This window comes from Rhipicephalus microplus, chromosome X (assembly GCF_043290135.1).
Source record: "Rhipicephalus microplus isolate Deutch F79 chromosome X, USDA_Rmic, whole genome shotgun sequence".
Classification (NCBI taxonomy): domain Eukaryota; kingdom Metazoa; phylum Arthropoda; class Arachnida; order Ixodida; family Ixodidae; genus Rhipicephalus; species Rhipicephalus microplus.
The window spans coordinates 219,676,976-219,694,073 of NC_134710.1; the positions used below are offsets into that span (position 1 = coordinate 219,676,976).

Genomic DNA, 17,098 nt, shown 5'->3' on the forward strand with positions numbered 1-17,098 from the left:
GCGGCTGAGAAGCGGATCTTCGAGGGTTTCCTTCTGCAGCCGCAACATAGTCGCTTTGCTTATGATGCTGGTGACTACTTGCCTTGTGTGGACGTCCACGTCCTCGACTTGGTCACCTCCGCCAGTTGGTAGTGCAGCCCGAGACAGCAGGTCTGCGAGTAACAGGTCCCTACCAGGTACAAACTGCAACGAAAAATCATATTTCATAAGACGGATGAAAAACCGCTGTATCCTGGGTGGCATATCTGCAATGTTCTTTTCGGCAATCGCAAGTAATGGCCTGTGATCAGTTTCTATCGTAATGCTTCGTCCATACACGAACTGATGAAATTTTTCACAAGCGAAAACAATTGCCAGTGTTTCCTTTTCTATCTGGGCGTATCGCTCTTCACTCGGCGTCAGCGCTCTTGAGGCGTAGGTCACTGGGCGCCAGTCATCCCCGTGTCTTTGCAATAAGGCAGCGCCAATACCTGTTCCTGAGGCGTCCGCAGTTATCTTAGTGTTTCTTTTTTCATCAAAAAGAGCCAGCAATGGAGGATTAGCAAGCGCTGCGCAGATCTGGTCCCATTCGCGCTCATGGGCTGCTGTCCACTCAAACACCGATGCTTCTTTCACCAGGCTACGCAGCAATGCCGTTTTATCACTCAAAGCTGGCAGGTATTTCCGAAAGTAGTTCACAACCCCGAGTAATCTGCGCACACCCTGTTTATCTTTTGGGGCTGGCATGGCACGGACGCTTTCGATTAGATCGGGGTCCGGACGAATTCCGTCTCTTCCGATAACGTCGCCAAGGAATGCAACCTGCGTGGTGCCGAACACGCATTTAGCTGGATTAAATGTCAGCCCTTCCTCTTGCGCCCGCCTTAGTACTGCGATGACACGTTAGTGCGGAAATTTGAAGAATATTGTGTCGACCAGGGTAATGAAGTCTACGAAAGGCACATTTTTCGACTGCGAAAGCAGGAAGAGGCCGAGCCCTTTGAGCGGTTCCTACGGGACTTAAAAAAGCAAGCAAAGCTGTGCAACTTCGGTACGCTTGAAGAGTCCATGATCAGGGATCAAGTGGTGTTTGGGACAAATAATGCGAAACTTCGAGAAAAGTTGCTGAGCGACAAAGACTTAAACTTGCAGAAAGCAGAAGAAATTTGCAAAGCTGCTGAGATTGCTGCCATTCAGAGCGCAGCATGGTCAAATGAAAGCCTGCACGTTGACGTTACACGCCGCACACACCGCACGAAGTTTGCGAATGGAACTCGGTGTCGAAATTGTAACAAGGTACATGCCCCCGAGCAGTGCCCGGCGTATGGAAAAACTTGTTATGCATGCAAGAAACGAAATCACTTCGCCGCATGCTGCAACAATGCGCGCAGGATAAGCGAGGTTCACAAAGCCGAAGAAAGCGATGAAAATTTTGACATCTTGGGCATCAGCATTTGCGGCGTCACCGGAGATATAGGAGCGGATTGGATGGTTCACGGAAAAATAGCCGGTCAGGAGATACAATTCAAGGTAGATACCGGGTCTCAGGCAAATTTGCTGCCCCTAACCCTGTTCAACCGAATCGCCCACGCAAGCACTCCGCGAAAGAGCGCCGCTGTCCTCTCCGCCTACAACGGCAGTACAATCAAACACGTTGGCGTGGTGACCGAAGATCTCGAGATAAACGAAGCACAGCATTCAGTCTCGTTCTTTATCGTGAAAAAGGGGCGCCAAGCCATCCTTGGCTTAAAGACATGCCAGCAGTTTGGTCTGGTACCGGTGACGGCGGACGCCGTGAAGGTAGGCGACGGGCAAACGAAATTCCAGCTTGCATTTCCTGACCTCTTCAGCGGCACCGGCTGCGTCAGGCGACCCTACAAAATGGTGCTACGAGAGGATGCCGTTCCAGTCGTGCAGCCTGCCCGCAGAGTACCCATAGCGTTGAAAGGACGCCTGCGACAAGAACTGCAACGAATGGAAAAGGCCTCAATCATCGTCAAGGTGGATGAACCAACTGAATGGGTGAGCCCCCTGGTAGTTGTGCACAAGAAGGATGGTACCCTTCGCATTTGCATGGACCCTAGAGCAGTGAACAGGAGCATTAAGCGGGAGCACTATCCTATCCCTTCAAGAGAGGACATAGAGAGCGAGCTGGCAGGAGCACAATATTTCTCCCGGCTTGACGCTAATGCCGGCTTTCATCAGATTCCTTTAGATGAGGCCACTTCACGAATATGCACTTTTGCGACACCATTTGGGCGGTACCGTTTTTTGCGTCTGCCTTTCGGAATTTCCTCAGCCAGCGAGGTGTTCCAGAAGACTCTAACAGAGATGTTCGAAGGGCTGCCGGGAGTGCGCGTCTACGTAGACGACGTTTTAATATGGGGCGACTCAAAGGAAGAACACGACGAACGCGTCATCGCAGTACTAAGGCGGGCGCAAGAGGAAGGGCTGACATTTAATCCAGCTAAATGCGTGTTCGGCACCACGCAGGTTGCATTCCTTGGCGACGTTATCGGAAGAGACGGAATTCGTCCGGACCCCGATCTAATCGAAAGCGTCCGTGCCATGCCAGCCCCAAAAGATAAACAGGGTGTGCGCAGATTACTCGGGGTTGTGAACTACTTTCGGAAATACCTGCCAGCTTTGAGTGATAAAACGGCATTGCTGCGTAGCCTGGTGAAAGAAGCATCGGTGTTTGAGTGGACAGCAGCCCATGAGCGCGAATGGGACCAGATCTGCGCAGCGCTTGCTAATCCTCCATTGCTGGCTCTTTTTGATGAAAAAAGAAACACTAAGATAACTGCGGACGCCTCAGGAACAGGTATTGGCGCTGCCTTATTGCAAAGACACGGGGATGACTGGCGCCCAGTGACCTACGCCTCAAGAGCGCTGACGCCGAGTGAAGAGCGATACGCCCAGATAGAAAAGGAAACACTGGCAATTGTTTTCGCTTGTGAAAAATTTCATCAGTTCGTGTATGGACGAAGCATTACGATAGAAACTGATCACAGGCCATTACTTGCGATTGCCGAAAAGAACATTGCAGATATGCCACCCAGGATACAGCGGTTTTTCATCCGTCTTATGAAATATGATTTTTCGTTGCAGTTTGTACCTGGTAGGGACCTGTTACTCGCAGACCTGCTGTCTCGGGCTGCACTACCAACTGGCGGAGGTGACCAAGTCGAGGACGTGGACGTCCACACAACGCAAGTAGTCACCAGCATCATAAGCAAAGCGACTATGTTGCGGCTGCAGAAGGAAACCCTCGAAGATCCGCTTCTCAGCCGCACCATGAAACAAATGGAAGATGGCATGGCAATAGACGGTGTACTGAAACCGTATGCGGAAGAGCTATCCGTGGTCAATGGAGTGGTGCTAAAGGGTTGCAAAGTTGTGGTGCCTAAATCAATGCGTGCGGAAATTCTTGAGCGAATTCACGAAGGCCACTTAGGTATGAACAAGTGCAAAGCTAGAGCCCGTAGACTGGTTTTCTGGCCGGGAATGAGCAGTGACATTGAGCGACGAGCGCGAACGTGCAGCGTATGTCGAAAGTACGCATACAGTCAACCGAGTGAACCCCTCCTGCTACAGCCAACGCCCGACCGACCGTGGCATCGCGTAGGCATAGACCTATTTACATTCGCTGGAGAACACTACGTAGTTGTGTTTGATGCCCATTCTAACTTTCCTGACGTCGAGAAACTCAGAGGTACCACGGCGGCGGAAGTAATCGACAAGATATCTGCTATCTTCTCGCGATACGGCATTCCCAACCAAGTTTGCACCGACAACGGGCCTCAATTTGCATCGCGAGAGTTCGCGTCCTTCGTGCGCCGATATGACTTCGAGCATATCACCTCAAGTCCAGAGTTCCCACGATCAAATGGCTTAGCTGAAAAGGGGGTACAGATCGTGAAGCGTATTCTAAAGAAAACCCACGAGTCCCGGGGTGATGTATGGCTTGGTCTGTTGGCTTATCGATCTTCTCCCCTTGACAGCGGTCACTCACCCGGAGAACTACTGCAAGGTCGTCGCCTGCACGCCACTCTTCCAGAATACAACGTCGACGGTGGCATACCCGTATGGAAACAGCGACAGTCTTCCCTCCATTGTCTTCCCTCCAAACCCTCCAAACCGACAGTCTTCCCTCCAAACCGACAGTCTTCCCTCCAGACTCAACTTCTGGTCCACGAATGTGGGCGTGGGTTCGAACCCCACTTCTGACACCATGTATCGTTTAGCTCAGAGACAAGACGACGATGAACACGTGGCTGGGCCTCGCCATAACGAAAGACCCCTGGCCGTTTATTTGCTGGGCTTAAGTAGCCGCGCTCACAGCGGGGAAGGGGGAAAGAAAGAAAAGGAAGGAACGTAAAGCGCACGAAACGGTGGAGAGGAGGAGAAGACGATATCGCCTAGGGCGAATGCTGATAGCAGATAGTCCGGTCTGTTACATATTTCTCTTATTTTACTTGAAAATTAACGTGTTGTTTAAAATACTCGAATCCAACCCGACGTTAAGAGTTTGATACATGAGAATTCGAAAAAAACCATCAGCCTAGATTCGAATAAATACGGTAATTTCAGTGGCCAAATAAATAGAACAGTTTTGTGTGCCTGCTGAGACCTGTGGTTGAGATAAAATAATCGAAAATCAAATTAACCAGAGTTCAATTGGCAGAACACCTGTATCTGACATATTATATATACAGTATAGACTGCTTATAACGTAACTCGCGGAAGTCGCAAATGTCCGCACTATAAGCGGTACTCACTATAAGCGGTACTCACTATAACCGAAACAACCTTTTTCAAGGGCCGCACTTGCACAAAACGTATTTAGCATGCAGCCTTCGCGTGTTTGAGAATCGATGCATGCGATGCGCAGTACTTACAAACATATACATTTCCAAATGTTAAAAAAAATTCAATGTCCAAAGATACATGTTGCCAACGAAATGAACGTGAAAAGGGGGGATCTAACAAAAGAAAGCATCATCGTGGAAATTCGCCAGCTACTTCTCTGATTGTCTCGATTAGGTACAGTGAAAGCATGTTGAATCATGTCCAGAATTTTACTCGCTGAAAAACGTCAAACATTCGATTTCGCAGATGCGCACCTGATTTCAAGACATTACGGTCGAATTACAAACCACCAATCGAGCGCTACACGTTTCCACACTCGTTTTTATGAATGATATTATTCATTCTCATCAATTGTGACTACTGTAAAAAGTTTCGTTGATTCCGTACTAAACCGCAACTTATAAATAGCGAGTGATCGCTTCTAAAATGCATCCAATGCTGATTAAGCCTAGCGTGCTGTTTGGTACGTTGGTTTGGTACGTTGTTGCGAGAAGGAAGTTTGCCCAAGACATGAAGATGCGTCGTCGAAAAGATCGCACTCAAGCATTGAACCAAGAACAGCGTGCGTGATACGAAGTTCGCATTTGCGGCCGGTAGATGAACAACGACAAAAACCCGCTAAGCTCACATAAGACTGCTCGCTGGCAGCAAAGGCAAAAGCTCACGCCATAGAACCGTGAAAAGTTTTTAATTTATGGATGAGGTAGCAAACGCAATATCTGTAGCGAGCTTGATAACTAGGCTTTTCCCACCAGGAAACTGTTAAGCACTGTTGATAAGGATAAAGACGGGCTTGCACGTGCCCTGTCCAGCCACGCGCGTCCGGAGCCACGCTAGTGATGCGTAAACTGTAGCCACATCGACGTCGGCGCAAAGGCAGTGAGCCCACGCAGCGTGCCGGGGTGTTTTTTCCTTTTCTTCTCTCCGCCCTTCGTTCATTCACTCCACCTCCTCTACGTAACGATCTCATCGCATGCTCCCCAGCGGCGCACCTCCTTTCAGACGTGAATTCTCTACTGGGTCTGTCACAAAGATTTTCTGGCAACCGCATTATAACTGGTCTTTCATCTTGGGGGACTGCACAATAAGCAGCATGCAGTTACATGGGGTTCTATGGCAGGGTAAAGGGAAGTCACAAAAGATAGCATTGTAACCGCTCCTGCACTATAAGCGGTTACGTTATAAGTGGTCTGCACTGTATTACAGCTTGTGCCTTTTTCAATACATCTTGCCTCTGTGTATCATCAGTATATATTTTTATGTGAACAAAAAATAACGGATGAGAACACCTGGTATAGTACATTATAAATACATAGAAATGCAAGTGTACATTTTACAGCCTGCTGAATTAAGACAAGAGAGTGATAAGCTGAGCTAGTTATTATCGGTGCACAGTAACGAAGAGCAAACACACACAAAAAAAACAAGATATAAAAGGAAGAACAACAGTACCGATGTGGCTGGTGATGCGAAATGTAACAGGGTAATCGAGTAGTTTGACAATTACTTGCATCTTAAGGTATGCTGATAGTACACTGGCAATGCTTTACCAATCGACAAAGCAACTAACACACTAACACATTTCTTGGCTCTTGCTCACTAGTATTTCTTACCTTAAAACCTGAATTTCATGCCATTGTCAGTGACATTGCGAAGATACATAGCTAGAGCGTTACATTATGCATGCTACCGTATTTTCGCACGTATAACCCGCACTAAAAACCCAAAAATTTCAGTGGCAAAGTGGAGGTGCAGATAATACGCGGCATTTTTTCTATAGTGCTGCTTCGCAGCAATGCGTGTTGTGCTGTGAAGCCCCTTAACAGTGTAGCGAAGGCTACGGAGGCGGTTTCTGCAAATTCGTGTTGCTCCGCAAGTAGCACGGCAGCTTGCGGCCGATTTTGTTTTGCTTGCTTGCATCGTTGAAGCGTTTAGAAAAACATTAGGGGAGAGACAATTCAATTGTTCAGTGTAAAATCTCACTGTCACACCACAAGTATAGGTTTTGGACGGTCGCGAGAGATAGAGATATTATCAGTAAATTTATGTACTACTTTTTGACGCGGTAGCAGGCATGCATTTCGTTTCTGTTGTTTACAGGGTGCTGTTACAGTGTACTAGAAGGGGTAGTGCTAAGTCTTAGAAGCCCAAGTCGATCTGTTTTGTCACCATGAGTAGCGTGCGGCGGCAGTCCTTCACGGCACAGCAAAAGCTTAAGATCATCGCCGTCGCCGAGGTATTCGGAAATCGCGAAGCGGGAAGACGGCACGATGTGGACGAGTCCTGCGTGCGATTGTGGAGAAAGAAGAAAGAGAGCCTACAAGCCGCGCACCGCGACCGTAGGTCATTTTGTGGCCCCAAGACCGGTGTCTACCCTGAGCTGGAGGCGGAGCTAGTAAAGTTCATCGAAGATGTGAGAAGCAGGGGTCACGCCGTATCGACCGAGATGGCCCAAGCGGAAGCGCGGCGACCTTCGAAGGAGCTAGGCCTACCTCATGAGTTCTGTGCGAGCCGCGGATGACTGCACCGCTTTATGAAGCGCCAAGGGCTCTCAATCAGACGGCAGACTACAGTATGTCAACGCTTGCCGGCTTCTTATGAGGAGAAGCTGCCCAAGTACCAGAGATATGTCATTGGCCTGCGAAAGCAGCACAATTACATTTTCTTGCAAATTGGCAATGCGGATGAAACTCCTGTTTATTTTGAAATGCCGTTGGACACAACGATTGAGAAGACGGTTTTATTTTGAAATGCCGTTGGACACAACGATTGAGAAGACGGGCAGCAGTTCGGTGAGCGTGCTGACCGGCGGGAACACGAAACTGCGCATCACAGTCTTGCTTCGTTCCCTCGCCGACGGCACACAACTGCGACCGTACGTCATCTTGTAAAGGAAAACTCTACCAAATATTCATTTGCCTGCCGGTGTGGTGGTGCGGGCACACGAGAACGCGTGGATGAACAGTGACTTGTTCGTGGACTGGGTCAAGACGGTATAAGAGAAGAGGCCCGGTGCGATGCTTGCGAAGAGGTCCATGCTCGTTCTTGACTCGTTCCGCGGCCACACAACTGAGGAAGTGAAGGACCGCCTTTTAAGCAACAGCACCGACTTAGTTGTTATACCCGGTGGAATGACGTCAATGTTGCAGCCTCTAGATGTGTCGCTTAACAAGCCCTTCAAAGCGCATGTCAAGCGCTATTACGCCGAGTAGATGGCCGAAGGCCTCTACGACTTGACGCCGATGGGAGGAGTCCGAAGGCCTGATATTGCCCTATTCTGCAAGTGGAATGTCGAGGCATGGAAGGCCATTCCAGGTGAGATGGTGCGAAAAAGTTTCAAGAAATGCTGCATCACAAACAACATGGATGGAACCGAAGATGACCTTGTGCATAACAGTGAGGACTGCAGCTCAAGTGATAGCTCTAGCGAGAGCAGTGACAGTGTGAATTGTGACTGGCCTTGCAGACAGCGTATTCTGCTTGCTAAATAAAGCCTTTTCTGTCTACATATGTGCTATGTTGCTTGAGCAGTAGCTTTTGTACAGCCTTTCCTGTATATCAAATGTGCGGGCAATACGCGAGGATTTTTTTTTTCTTTCTCGGTGAGCTGAAAGTGGGGGTGCGGATTATATGCAGGGGCGGGTTATACGCACAAAAATACGGTATATCTGTGTATTCAGCTCATTTGCACTGCATGTTAGCAGGCTGTAATGTAAAGCAACTACACCACTGAAAGTTTAATTGCAGCTATTTAATTGGCATGCAGGCTTTTAAATATAGCACATTCTTAACATCGATAGTGAACAGTTTTATTCACTATGAGCTTTGTAATCATTCAAGTAATCATCAATATGAAGATTTTCAAGTAGTCATTGAATCTCCTCATTGAAAGAGCTTATTGCCTCACATATCAAGTGCTGCAAAAATTTTTAGAATCTATAAGTGGAGTTGGAGGGAATTTTAGCATGCTTTAAGCAATTTCTTTCAAGATTCAGTTGTACCAGTGAGTGCGCTGGTACTTAAGACAACAAATGGTCCTGGCTTTATGGCACAGTCATTTGAGTTTATGGCATTATTTGTTGACCAAAGAGGGCCTGATTCCTGCTTGACCTTGAGAATTGTTTGTAAATTCCAGGTCGAATGCTGTACTATAATGTTTAGCTCGTGCATTCTCAGGAGCCAGGACTGCGGATCGGCAGTATTTTCTGACCATGCTGAAGAAGTGCTGCAGGGCTTCTTTGAAATAGTAATTAAATGTAGTAGCGCGAATATGGTTCCCAACTAGCCTCACATGTCACTGGGATGGTTCAAACCCACAGAGCAAGAATGTTTGAGGAGTAGAAACTCCCAGGCCGCACCAGCAGGCGAGGGCGACGCGATAGCGTCACGGAGAAATGCGGTTTACGTTGAAGCGCACCAGATGACACTTTCGGCATGTTGCCATCTTTTACATGCGCTTATCGAAGCTACACATAAAAATCGCGGTAGCTCCTCGTACATTGTAAAAGTTTGCAGATTTCTGTCTGTAACATGAATCGGTAAACGTGACAGATATTTTGGTCAGTTACTAATTTTTAATGCCAAAATTACAGGCCGCACAGTACTTGAAACGAGCTGCTCAATGGTGTCTGAGCAGACGTCAGTGCCTGCACGTGCACATACCCCTCGCTCCTTGCTCGCATGTTGTGCGCACGCATGCGAAGGCGGCCTTGAGAGGGAAAGCTCTCATCAAGCGGCCGCGTACCCCTTCGCGATCTTGTCGGCCGCGTCGACTTAGGCGATTCCTCGGTGTCCGCGCGCTCTTCATGCCACGACGAAGGGGAGGGCTTTGAACATTTTGACCAGTTGTTTTTCGGGATGCGGCGGAAGTGTGTTGTGTCGAACTGTAACAGCGAGTAGGCATATCTTGCAAGGACAAGGACATTGCTCATGATGTTTCTAGTAGCCCAGTGAGGTTTGAGGCATTGGCTTGCACCATAGCAAGGAAAGGCCGATAGCGGACTGGGACATATAAGGCGCTATTGGGGTGCTATTGGGGTTAGCTTGGTGGCGGTGTAGTTCTGGACAAAGCGAAACGGCCAGTGTTTTTACCTGACTCCGGGCCTTCAATCTTTCCTCACTTTTTCACTACTTGTCATCTGCTCACACATGTATGCACGCAACCATAGATACGCACGCACATACATACCCACACACAGGAAGAAAAATGAACTGGGCCTGACGTGAAGTGCGGAAAGCATATGAAAGGACAGATATTTTGGTGGCTCAAAGTAAACATGCTTACTCATGTTATTTGCTTCATTATTTTGTAGTCACGAACAGCGTTATGCCGATTGATTGATTGATACGTGGGGTTTAACGTCCCAACAGCACCATATAATCATGAGAGACGCCGTAGGGGAGGGCTCCGGAAATTTCGACCACCTCTGGTTCTTTCACACGCACCGAAATCTGAGCACACGGGTCTACAGAATTTTCGCCTCCATCGAAATGCAGCCGCTGCAGCCGGGATTCGATCCCGCGACCTGCGGGTCAAGGGCCGAGTACCTTAGCCACTAGAGCACCGCGGCGGGGCCAATGACGCCGATGCCAGCATTTCTTCGAAAATAGCTCTTGATTGTTGTCGCATTAAAATTTCAAGCCGGTGAGTACACACCGGGACACATTCACTTGGGCACGAGCGGCCTTTCGGCACGGAGTGGCCTTGAACGAGAGCGTGGTGAGGGCGGCGCGGCCTCTTCCTTCTCCGCTAGTGGAGTTTCACGACAGAGGGCGCGTCAGTGCTGTGCTTGATTTCGTGATGTTTTCAGAATGCCCAAGCGAGCACAGTTTTGCCTCCTCAGATATTCTTGCTCCGTGGTTCAAACCTGTGTGTAAATCAAAATTAACATATTAATATTATTAATAATAATATTATTATTATTACAGCAAAAGCTGTTTTGAGGCGTTTTATGGCCCTGTCTGTGAGCGAAATGTCTGTGAGGAGTCTGCTCGGAAAAGCCGAGAAAGACAAACTCATAGTGCTGGCATATTTTAGTGGCTGTGGCCACTACAAGAAAGATTGTTCTTTTTGACGTGCAAATTTTATTGCATTTATAGATATATTTCATAAATAAAAACTAAAACTCAATTTTAACATTATAGCTTGTTTTCCTCAAAACAAGAATTTTCTCATTTTTTTTCAATGTTCCCCTCCTTTTTCGGGTACTTTTGGTGCTCGTATCTGCATAAAATCTAGCCCAAATTTTTGCGAAGTATGACAAATACAATTATCTAGTTTAAATTTCAATATTTTATTTTATAATAGAAAATGTATGTAAACCTTTACTAGGATAGATGAAATATGAACTTTTTTATGTCTATTATTTTTCATGCCTATTGCGTATTTTGTATGCGCTTTCTAATTAGTTATTTGTATTCTACACTTGATTTGAAACATTATGAACTATGAATGGTAAAAAATTATGGAAGTTTAGGGATGAAAAGAGGGGAGGGCGGCAAAAGGGTTAAGGTTTTCAAATTGTCATTTCACAGAGCTAAAAGTAAGGAACTTGCAAGAAAACTAATTATATATTTGAAATCAGCATAGAAAAGTTCTATAAACAGCTCAAGTTTCATTGCTGTAGGGTGAATATTAAGAAAGTGTCTCCGAGTAGCATCTCCCCTTAAAGTGCTGTTATTGATAATATTAATCGCATTGTAGTGCAATGTGTGGCCTGTAAGTTTCAAACCGATGCTTGAATTCATGAAAGGAGTAGACACACCACAAATGCTGTGGAAGCTTCATAATTAAATCGTCACTTGAATAAAGATACGATTCGCAGTATTGAGACAGCGGAGCATTTTTAGCAGGTGCTGCCCCGCATCACTAAATGATATGTTTATTCTTTGTTGCAGTTACATCGTATTTCTTTGTTGTAAATGTGTTTAAAAACCAATATGGCAGTGCCCATGCAAGCAATCTGTTTAGGCAACCTCAAGTATAAATCTGTCAGTGTAATCTAAATTGCTGTTTGTTCCTATCATTTCTTAAATTAATCTTCAAGAAGCAGTGAACAAGAACATAACTTCTGTGACCATGGCTCCAGTATTTTCCAGGAGGTGACCCCACAATGTTGGTACTGCAAGACTTGCATGCCTTTCTGACATCAGCTGGGACAGATTCTTTACAGGGAGAACAGGTGTCAGCTTTTCTTAACAAACAGGTGAGAGCTCGGTGAAGTGCCTGCTTATACATCTTTCAGATGTAAAGATTATTCAGTGACAGCAGTTGCAGTAGATTTAGGGAAGCTTTTGGTATTGTTTTGAAACTGTAAAGCTAAACCTTTAGTGACATAAGTAGCACTCCCTGCACATTTTTAGCCGTACAAAACCTCGCAAGTTTTCAAACTGTTTATTAGAATCCTTGGGTTTTGCCACCATAAATGTGCAAATGAAAGCATAAATGCTGGGTCATTAAACCTTCTTGCTTTGACCATCAGCATTGTAACTGCTGTGGGAATTGAGGCTAGCCCGTTGCCTTTGCACGGGCTTTGCCGCCTTTTCTGCCGTTCTCATGTCCCGACATGTCTCCCCTCCTTCGCTGTCTGCCGCGCTGGGAGAGCGAAGTGACGTTTAACACCCTCACCAGGTAGCGGATGTTGACTGTGGCACCGTGGGCGGAGTCTCCCGAGAGGTTTAGCGCGCGTGCGTCGGGAGCGGGCGAGAGACCTCTCCGGGGACGACATGGGGTAAGCACGCTTTTCTTTTCCATCGATCAGCTCCCTGTGCGACTCTTTCGAACTTCGCCAACAGCGTCTTGCGCCCGCGGCGAATGCTTACCTTTTGTCGCCCCCCCCCCCCCCCCCTTCCGAACGCTAGGCCGAAGTGGTACGGTGTCCTAGTGCATTGCCTAGCTACGCCAACCCGTCTCCCTCCGAAGCCAACGCGAGCGCCTTTGCCCTCGCTCGAGCAACCGGGCCCTTGTCCCGGTGTCCCCGTGGATCACCTTTTCCGCGGAGATGTGCTCATGGCACCCTGTGTAGTACTTTTATGCCCGTAGCGTGGATAAGCCTATTTGCTTTCCCGCTGCGCCTTTGCAACGGGCTGTACTGTGTTTGGTGTTGCCACAGACAATAAAGCGTTGCGACTTTGAGCAGTATCGTGTTCTCGCCATGGCGACGGTTAACCCGTGCCCTGCGGCTCGCTAAGACCGGACCCACGCTAGTGGCCGTACTTTTTCGGGATACATGGCACTACACTGCTGCCCCGAGAGCTCTTTTTTTGTACATTGTTGATAATTGACGTAATACTGCAGGTTTTTTTTTCTTTGCTTGCTTCAGATCGAGATATATGTCCACAGTTTTGAGAGCAACTGGCTGGAAACGAAAAGTTCTAAGATGCATTTCTCTGGTTGTAAACCTGGTAGCATAGAGTAGTTAAGGTCCCTTAAAGGAGAAAATTCTGGAGATTGCTTTTGATTGTAGACTTCAACATTCTTGAGATCGTTTTTGGCAGTAGTTCTCAAAACGATCATGTGGATGATGATAATTTTTCAGTGTATGTTACTCTGAAAGCACTGGCAGTAACTGCGGCGATGATGATAATGCCACTAGAATGCAAGGAGTGAGCTACACCCCTTTAACCCTTGGTTGTACTGCAGTACATATATGTCCCGCTTTTTATTTCTCATAATCGGTGTGGTAGCTTCTTAAGATAGCTCGTGCTACCTCATTCAGGCCACTAAATCCATCTATTGAGCATACTGCAGCATTTATTTATACAGTTTCTTGACATATCCATTAGGTCGAAGTACACAACAAGTTGAGAAGTATGTTATCTGTTTTTTTTATCTCTGCATTTCAGTTTTTGTTATTGTAGCCCTAATTTATACCAAGTCAATGATGTCGTGTGAATAAGTCTTGTCTTTCTTGCTCAACAGAAGCCACTTAGCGAAAACTATGAGCTGTTTTTTCTGATGTTAAAGCATGACAAGATAAACTTTTTTAAAAAAAAGCAGTGTGATTCATGTGCTCCATGTGAGCTTTAGCATGCACATCATTAGCGGGCTGTCTGTTCAGTCCATGCTTATTACATTGTTTTACAGAGGACTCCTCAGTCTTTCGCTATGCTGTGTGTCTACATACGAAAACTACTATTGGCACCACGAACTGGCATGCACTTTCTTCATCCTAATCGTCATATTTGTCCTCTTCTTCATCTTGTGCTTTAATTCTAGAACGTGTGCCGATTAGATCTCTATGTGATGCGATAACTTTAAGAGTGCAAAGAGAGAGAGAGAAAGAAGAAAGGGCAAAAGACAGAAGGTGAGAGAATCGAACAGAGAGAGAGAGAAAGAAATGGAGGAGCTATAGAGAAGGAGAAAGTGATCAACGGAAAGGAAGGGAATAAAGAAAACAAAATAGAAATACAGAAAAACTAAATAAAAAAAACGATAGAAAGAAAGGGACACAAAAAGAGTTTAAAAGCCCGAGAGTGTGCATAGTCTTTGATAGTATAGTCTATCCAGAAATGGGAACATAAAGTAAGGTTGAGAAGAGAAAGCGGGAGGGCAACGCCACCAGCTGGGCTACTTCTTCAGTCTTTCCACCACTAGTCAGTAGCTGCCTCAATTTTTTTTCCTAAAAAGGCATTGCATTGCTGAGGAAGCACTGGAGCTATTCCAGAGCTTGATGTAGAATTTTAACAATAGTAATGACACAATGACTGGTGTTCGGAATGACCATCGATTCTCCGCAAACACTCACCATCTGAATTTGACTGGCACGTGACGGTGGTTCTGTTGGTGTTCAACTAGCAAAAGAGAACTTCTTGCACACTAGGTACATGTGCATTTTGCATAACATTCCACTGTATGCAAATTGCTTCCTACCATTCTACAAGAAAATGTGAAATGCATCAGAAGGGCAGCAAGACATGTTTTCGTGTAGTACTAGTTGTTAAACTTACAACCTTTGTTTTATTTCAGCAGGAAAAGTGTATTAGGAATATGTATGTCAATATAATAAAACTTCATTAAAATTAGAATGCTTCTCTATTGCCTAGAAACAGCACAAAATTTTTAAATACTTTCACAGGAAAGTATTTCACTGACTACATGGGATGCTCAGTGTAAAGGTATTTTATGTATGCTTTATTTCTTGAACTCAGTGGAAACATTGAATAACAAACCTTGTTTTTCAAAAAGGAAAATTTTTTTACACAATGCATAGAACTGATTTCTAATATATTCTCTCTAGACATGACAGTAAAACAAATATTAGCTATAAAACAAAGTTCAAGAGTGCTCAGTGTAAGTAGTAGGTGGTGTAATGAACAGGGGTACATCATTCATTTGTTTTTATTAAATAAAGGTGAACTAAGCATGATGAGTGGCACCAGCACAGCTTGCTGGTCTGAAAAAAACATGAAAAGCTTTCGTAATGATTGTTTTATTGTACCCTTGCCAACATTTGTTTTTTTTTCATTCCTAATATTTCCCATCTTTGGGGTATATTTACTCCATAGAAGTTACAATTAATGAGGCAAACAATTACTGTTTTGTTAATTGTCCACACACAGTGTGGTGTAGTTGGTTGTAGTTTTTTTCTGAGAAAGCTCTGAAGAGGTTGCTTTCTCACTTTGTGTATTAGCACTGTTTTGCCAGCTTTGTCATTTTGACTTGACCTTGAGATTGTAAACACGTGGCATTGGTAATGTCAGAGGCCACAGCTTACATAGGTGGCCAGCACCAAATGCCTTGTTCATTCAAGGTTAGGTGTACCTTCTGGCAAATTGAACTGAGTGGGCAGGCCTTCTAGTGGCATGTGTGCACTGCTCCCTGTGCATGAGTAGTGGGTGAAATGGGATTTTGAAGGTCCAGGCCACTGCCTAGACACCTCACGATTCCGAATGTTTACCTGTTTGCTCCTTGCACTAAGTTGGGACCAGTCATTTCAAAGGCTTTGATTGTTGTGTTGAAAATCTGATATTAGATTAATTTGAATGTTTTAGTTATTAATTACATTAATTTACATACATTATTTATACTTTACAGCCAAATATGTGCCACTATCAACCGGTAACTGCAGTGCACTTTCTCGTTTTTGCTCATTTACAAGTTTCTTAGTTGAATCGATTTTCTTGTAATGTGGCATATGTTCAAGAAATGAATATCTGGCATTCCATTGCTTGTCTTTGCTATTTGAGAACGAGGAATTATTTTTTATTTGGCTTTATCTTAGAAGGTTGTCTTTATATAGTGCTGTTCTTTTTTTATTCAATTATAAGTTGTCTTGTTTATATACTAAATGTGCATATCCTGCATGTATTTTATAGGTGCATCTACCTGTTATGGGGCCCTATGAAGGCTGCCAAGGCAGCCAGCCACGATTACGAGGTTACCCTTGTGCTCTATGGATGCTTTTCCACACCCTGACTGTTAGTGCCTACCTCAAGTCTGGAGGTAGAGTGTCTGCATTATTTTCTTGCAAATGTAGTTTTGCAAATGTAATGCATGCTGTGATAACTAGCTTTGCTACCCCTGAATCCTATGAATCATGATATAAAAATCGAGCTGCCACCATTATTTTTTAAATGCGGCATGTATGGCGTCATATATTAGTGAGCTGGTACTGCTTTTGTATATTTGCTCTACTAATGCAGTGATTGCACTCCTGCACCAACTGCCCCAACCAAAGCGCGCCAAATGAGATTTACTGCATCATCCCCATAATATCAATAAAAATCGTGCCAAACTGCACCAAAGTCTCATTTGCAGTGGTGCGACAGCTGCGCCAATTGCACCAATTTGATACAATTCGACATTTTTGCGTCGAGCTGCACCAAAACCATGAAATAAGCCAAAATTGCGCCACGCTGCGCCAAAATGCCCAACCAGCCTCAAGATTTCCTCAGTTGCGCTGATTTCAAGGAGGAATGAAGACCACGTTGGCCAGCTGTAGTTTCCGTCCTCAATCAGTCCAGGGATCTACGCATGCCGACCCTTACTCTAAACCATGGCAGGACACTCACGAAATGCGATCGACCAGACAAAGTAAGAATGCCGTGTGCCCATCGGTTCACTGATCGCAGCAGATACGAGGCAACTTCAAGACAAGAATATGTTGCCGTAGCCAGCAACACTTCGCGGCAAATATGAATATCCTAATAAACAAATGCGGTTATGGCATTTTAGGAACTAAAGCTGGAAGCGTATGCCACTGTTACTGCGCGTGAACCAACGCAACGTGCTGAAAACGCCCGCGTT

General features: G+C 45.6%; 1 protein-coding gene across 4 annotated transcripts in view; it reads left to right on the forward strand.

The window, feature by feature from the left end:
• The window catches only part of LOC119187725 (sulfhydryl oxidase 1), a 142,767-nt gene that overhangs the window by 50,244 nt on the left and 75,425 nt on the right, over positions 1-17,098 (forward strand). For 3 of the 4 annotated variants that reach the window (XM_037435804.2, XM_075878672.1, XM_075878671.1), the window contains exons 8-9: positions 11,940-12,056; positions 16,168-16,294. In XM_037435804.2, the coding sequence (XP_037291701.1) occupies positions 11,940-12,056; positions 16,168-16,294 (244 nt within the window). The remainder of the gene's footprint in view (positions 1-11,939; positions 12,057-16,167; positions 16,295-17,098) is intronic. The other variant, XM_075878670.1, reaches the window with a different exon arrangement.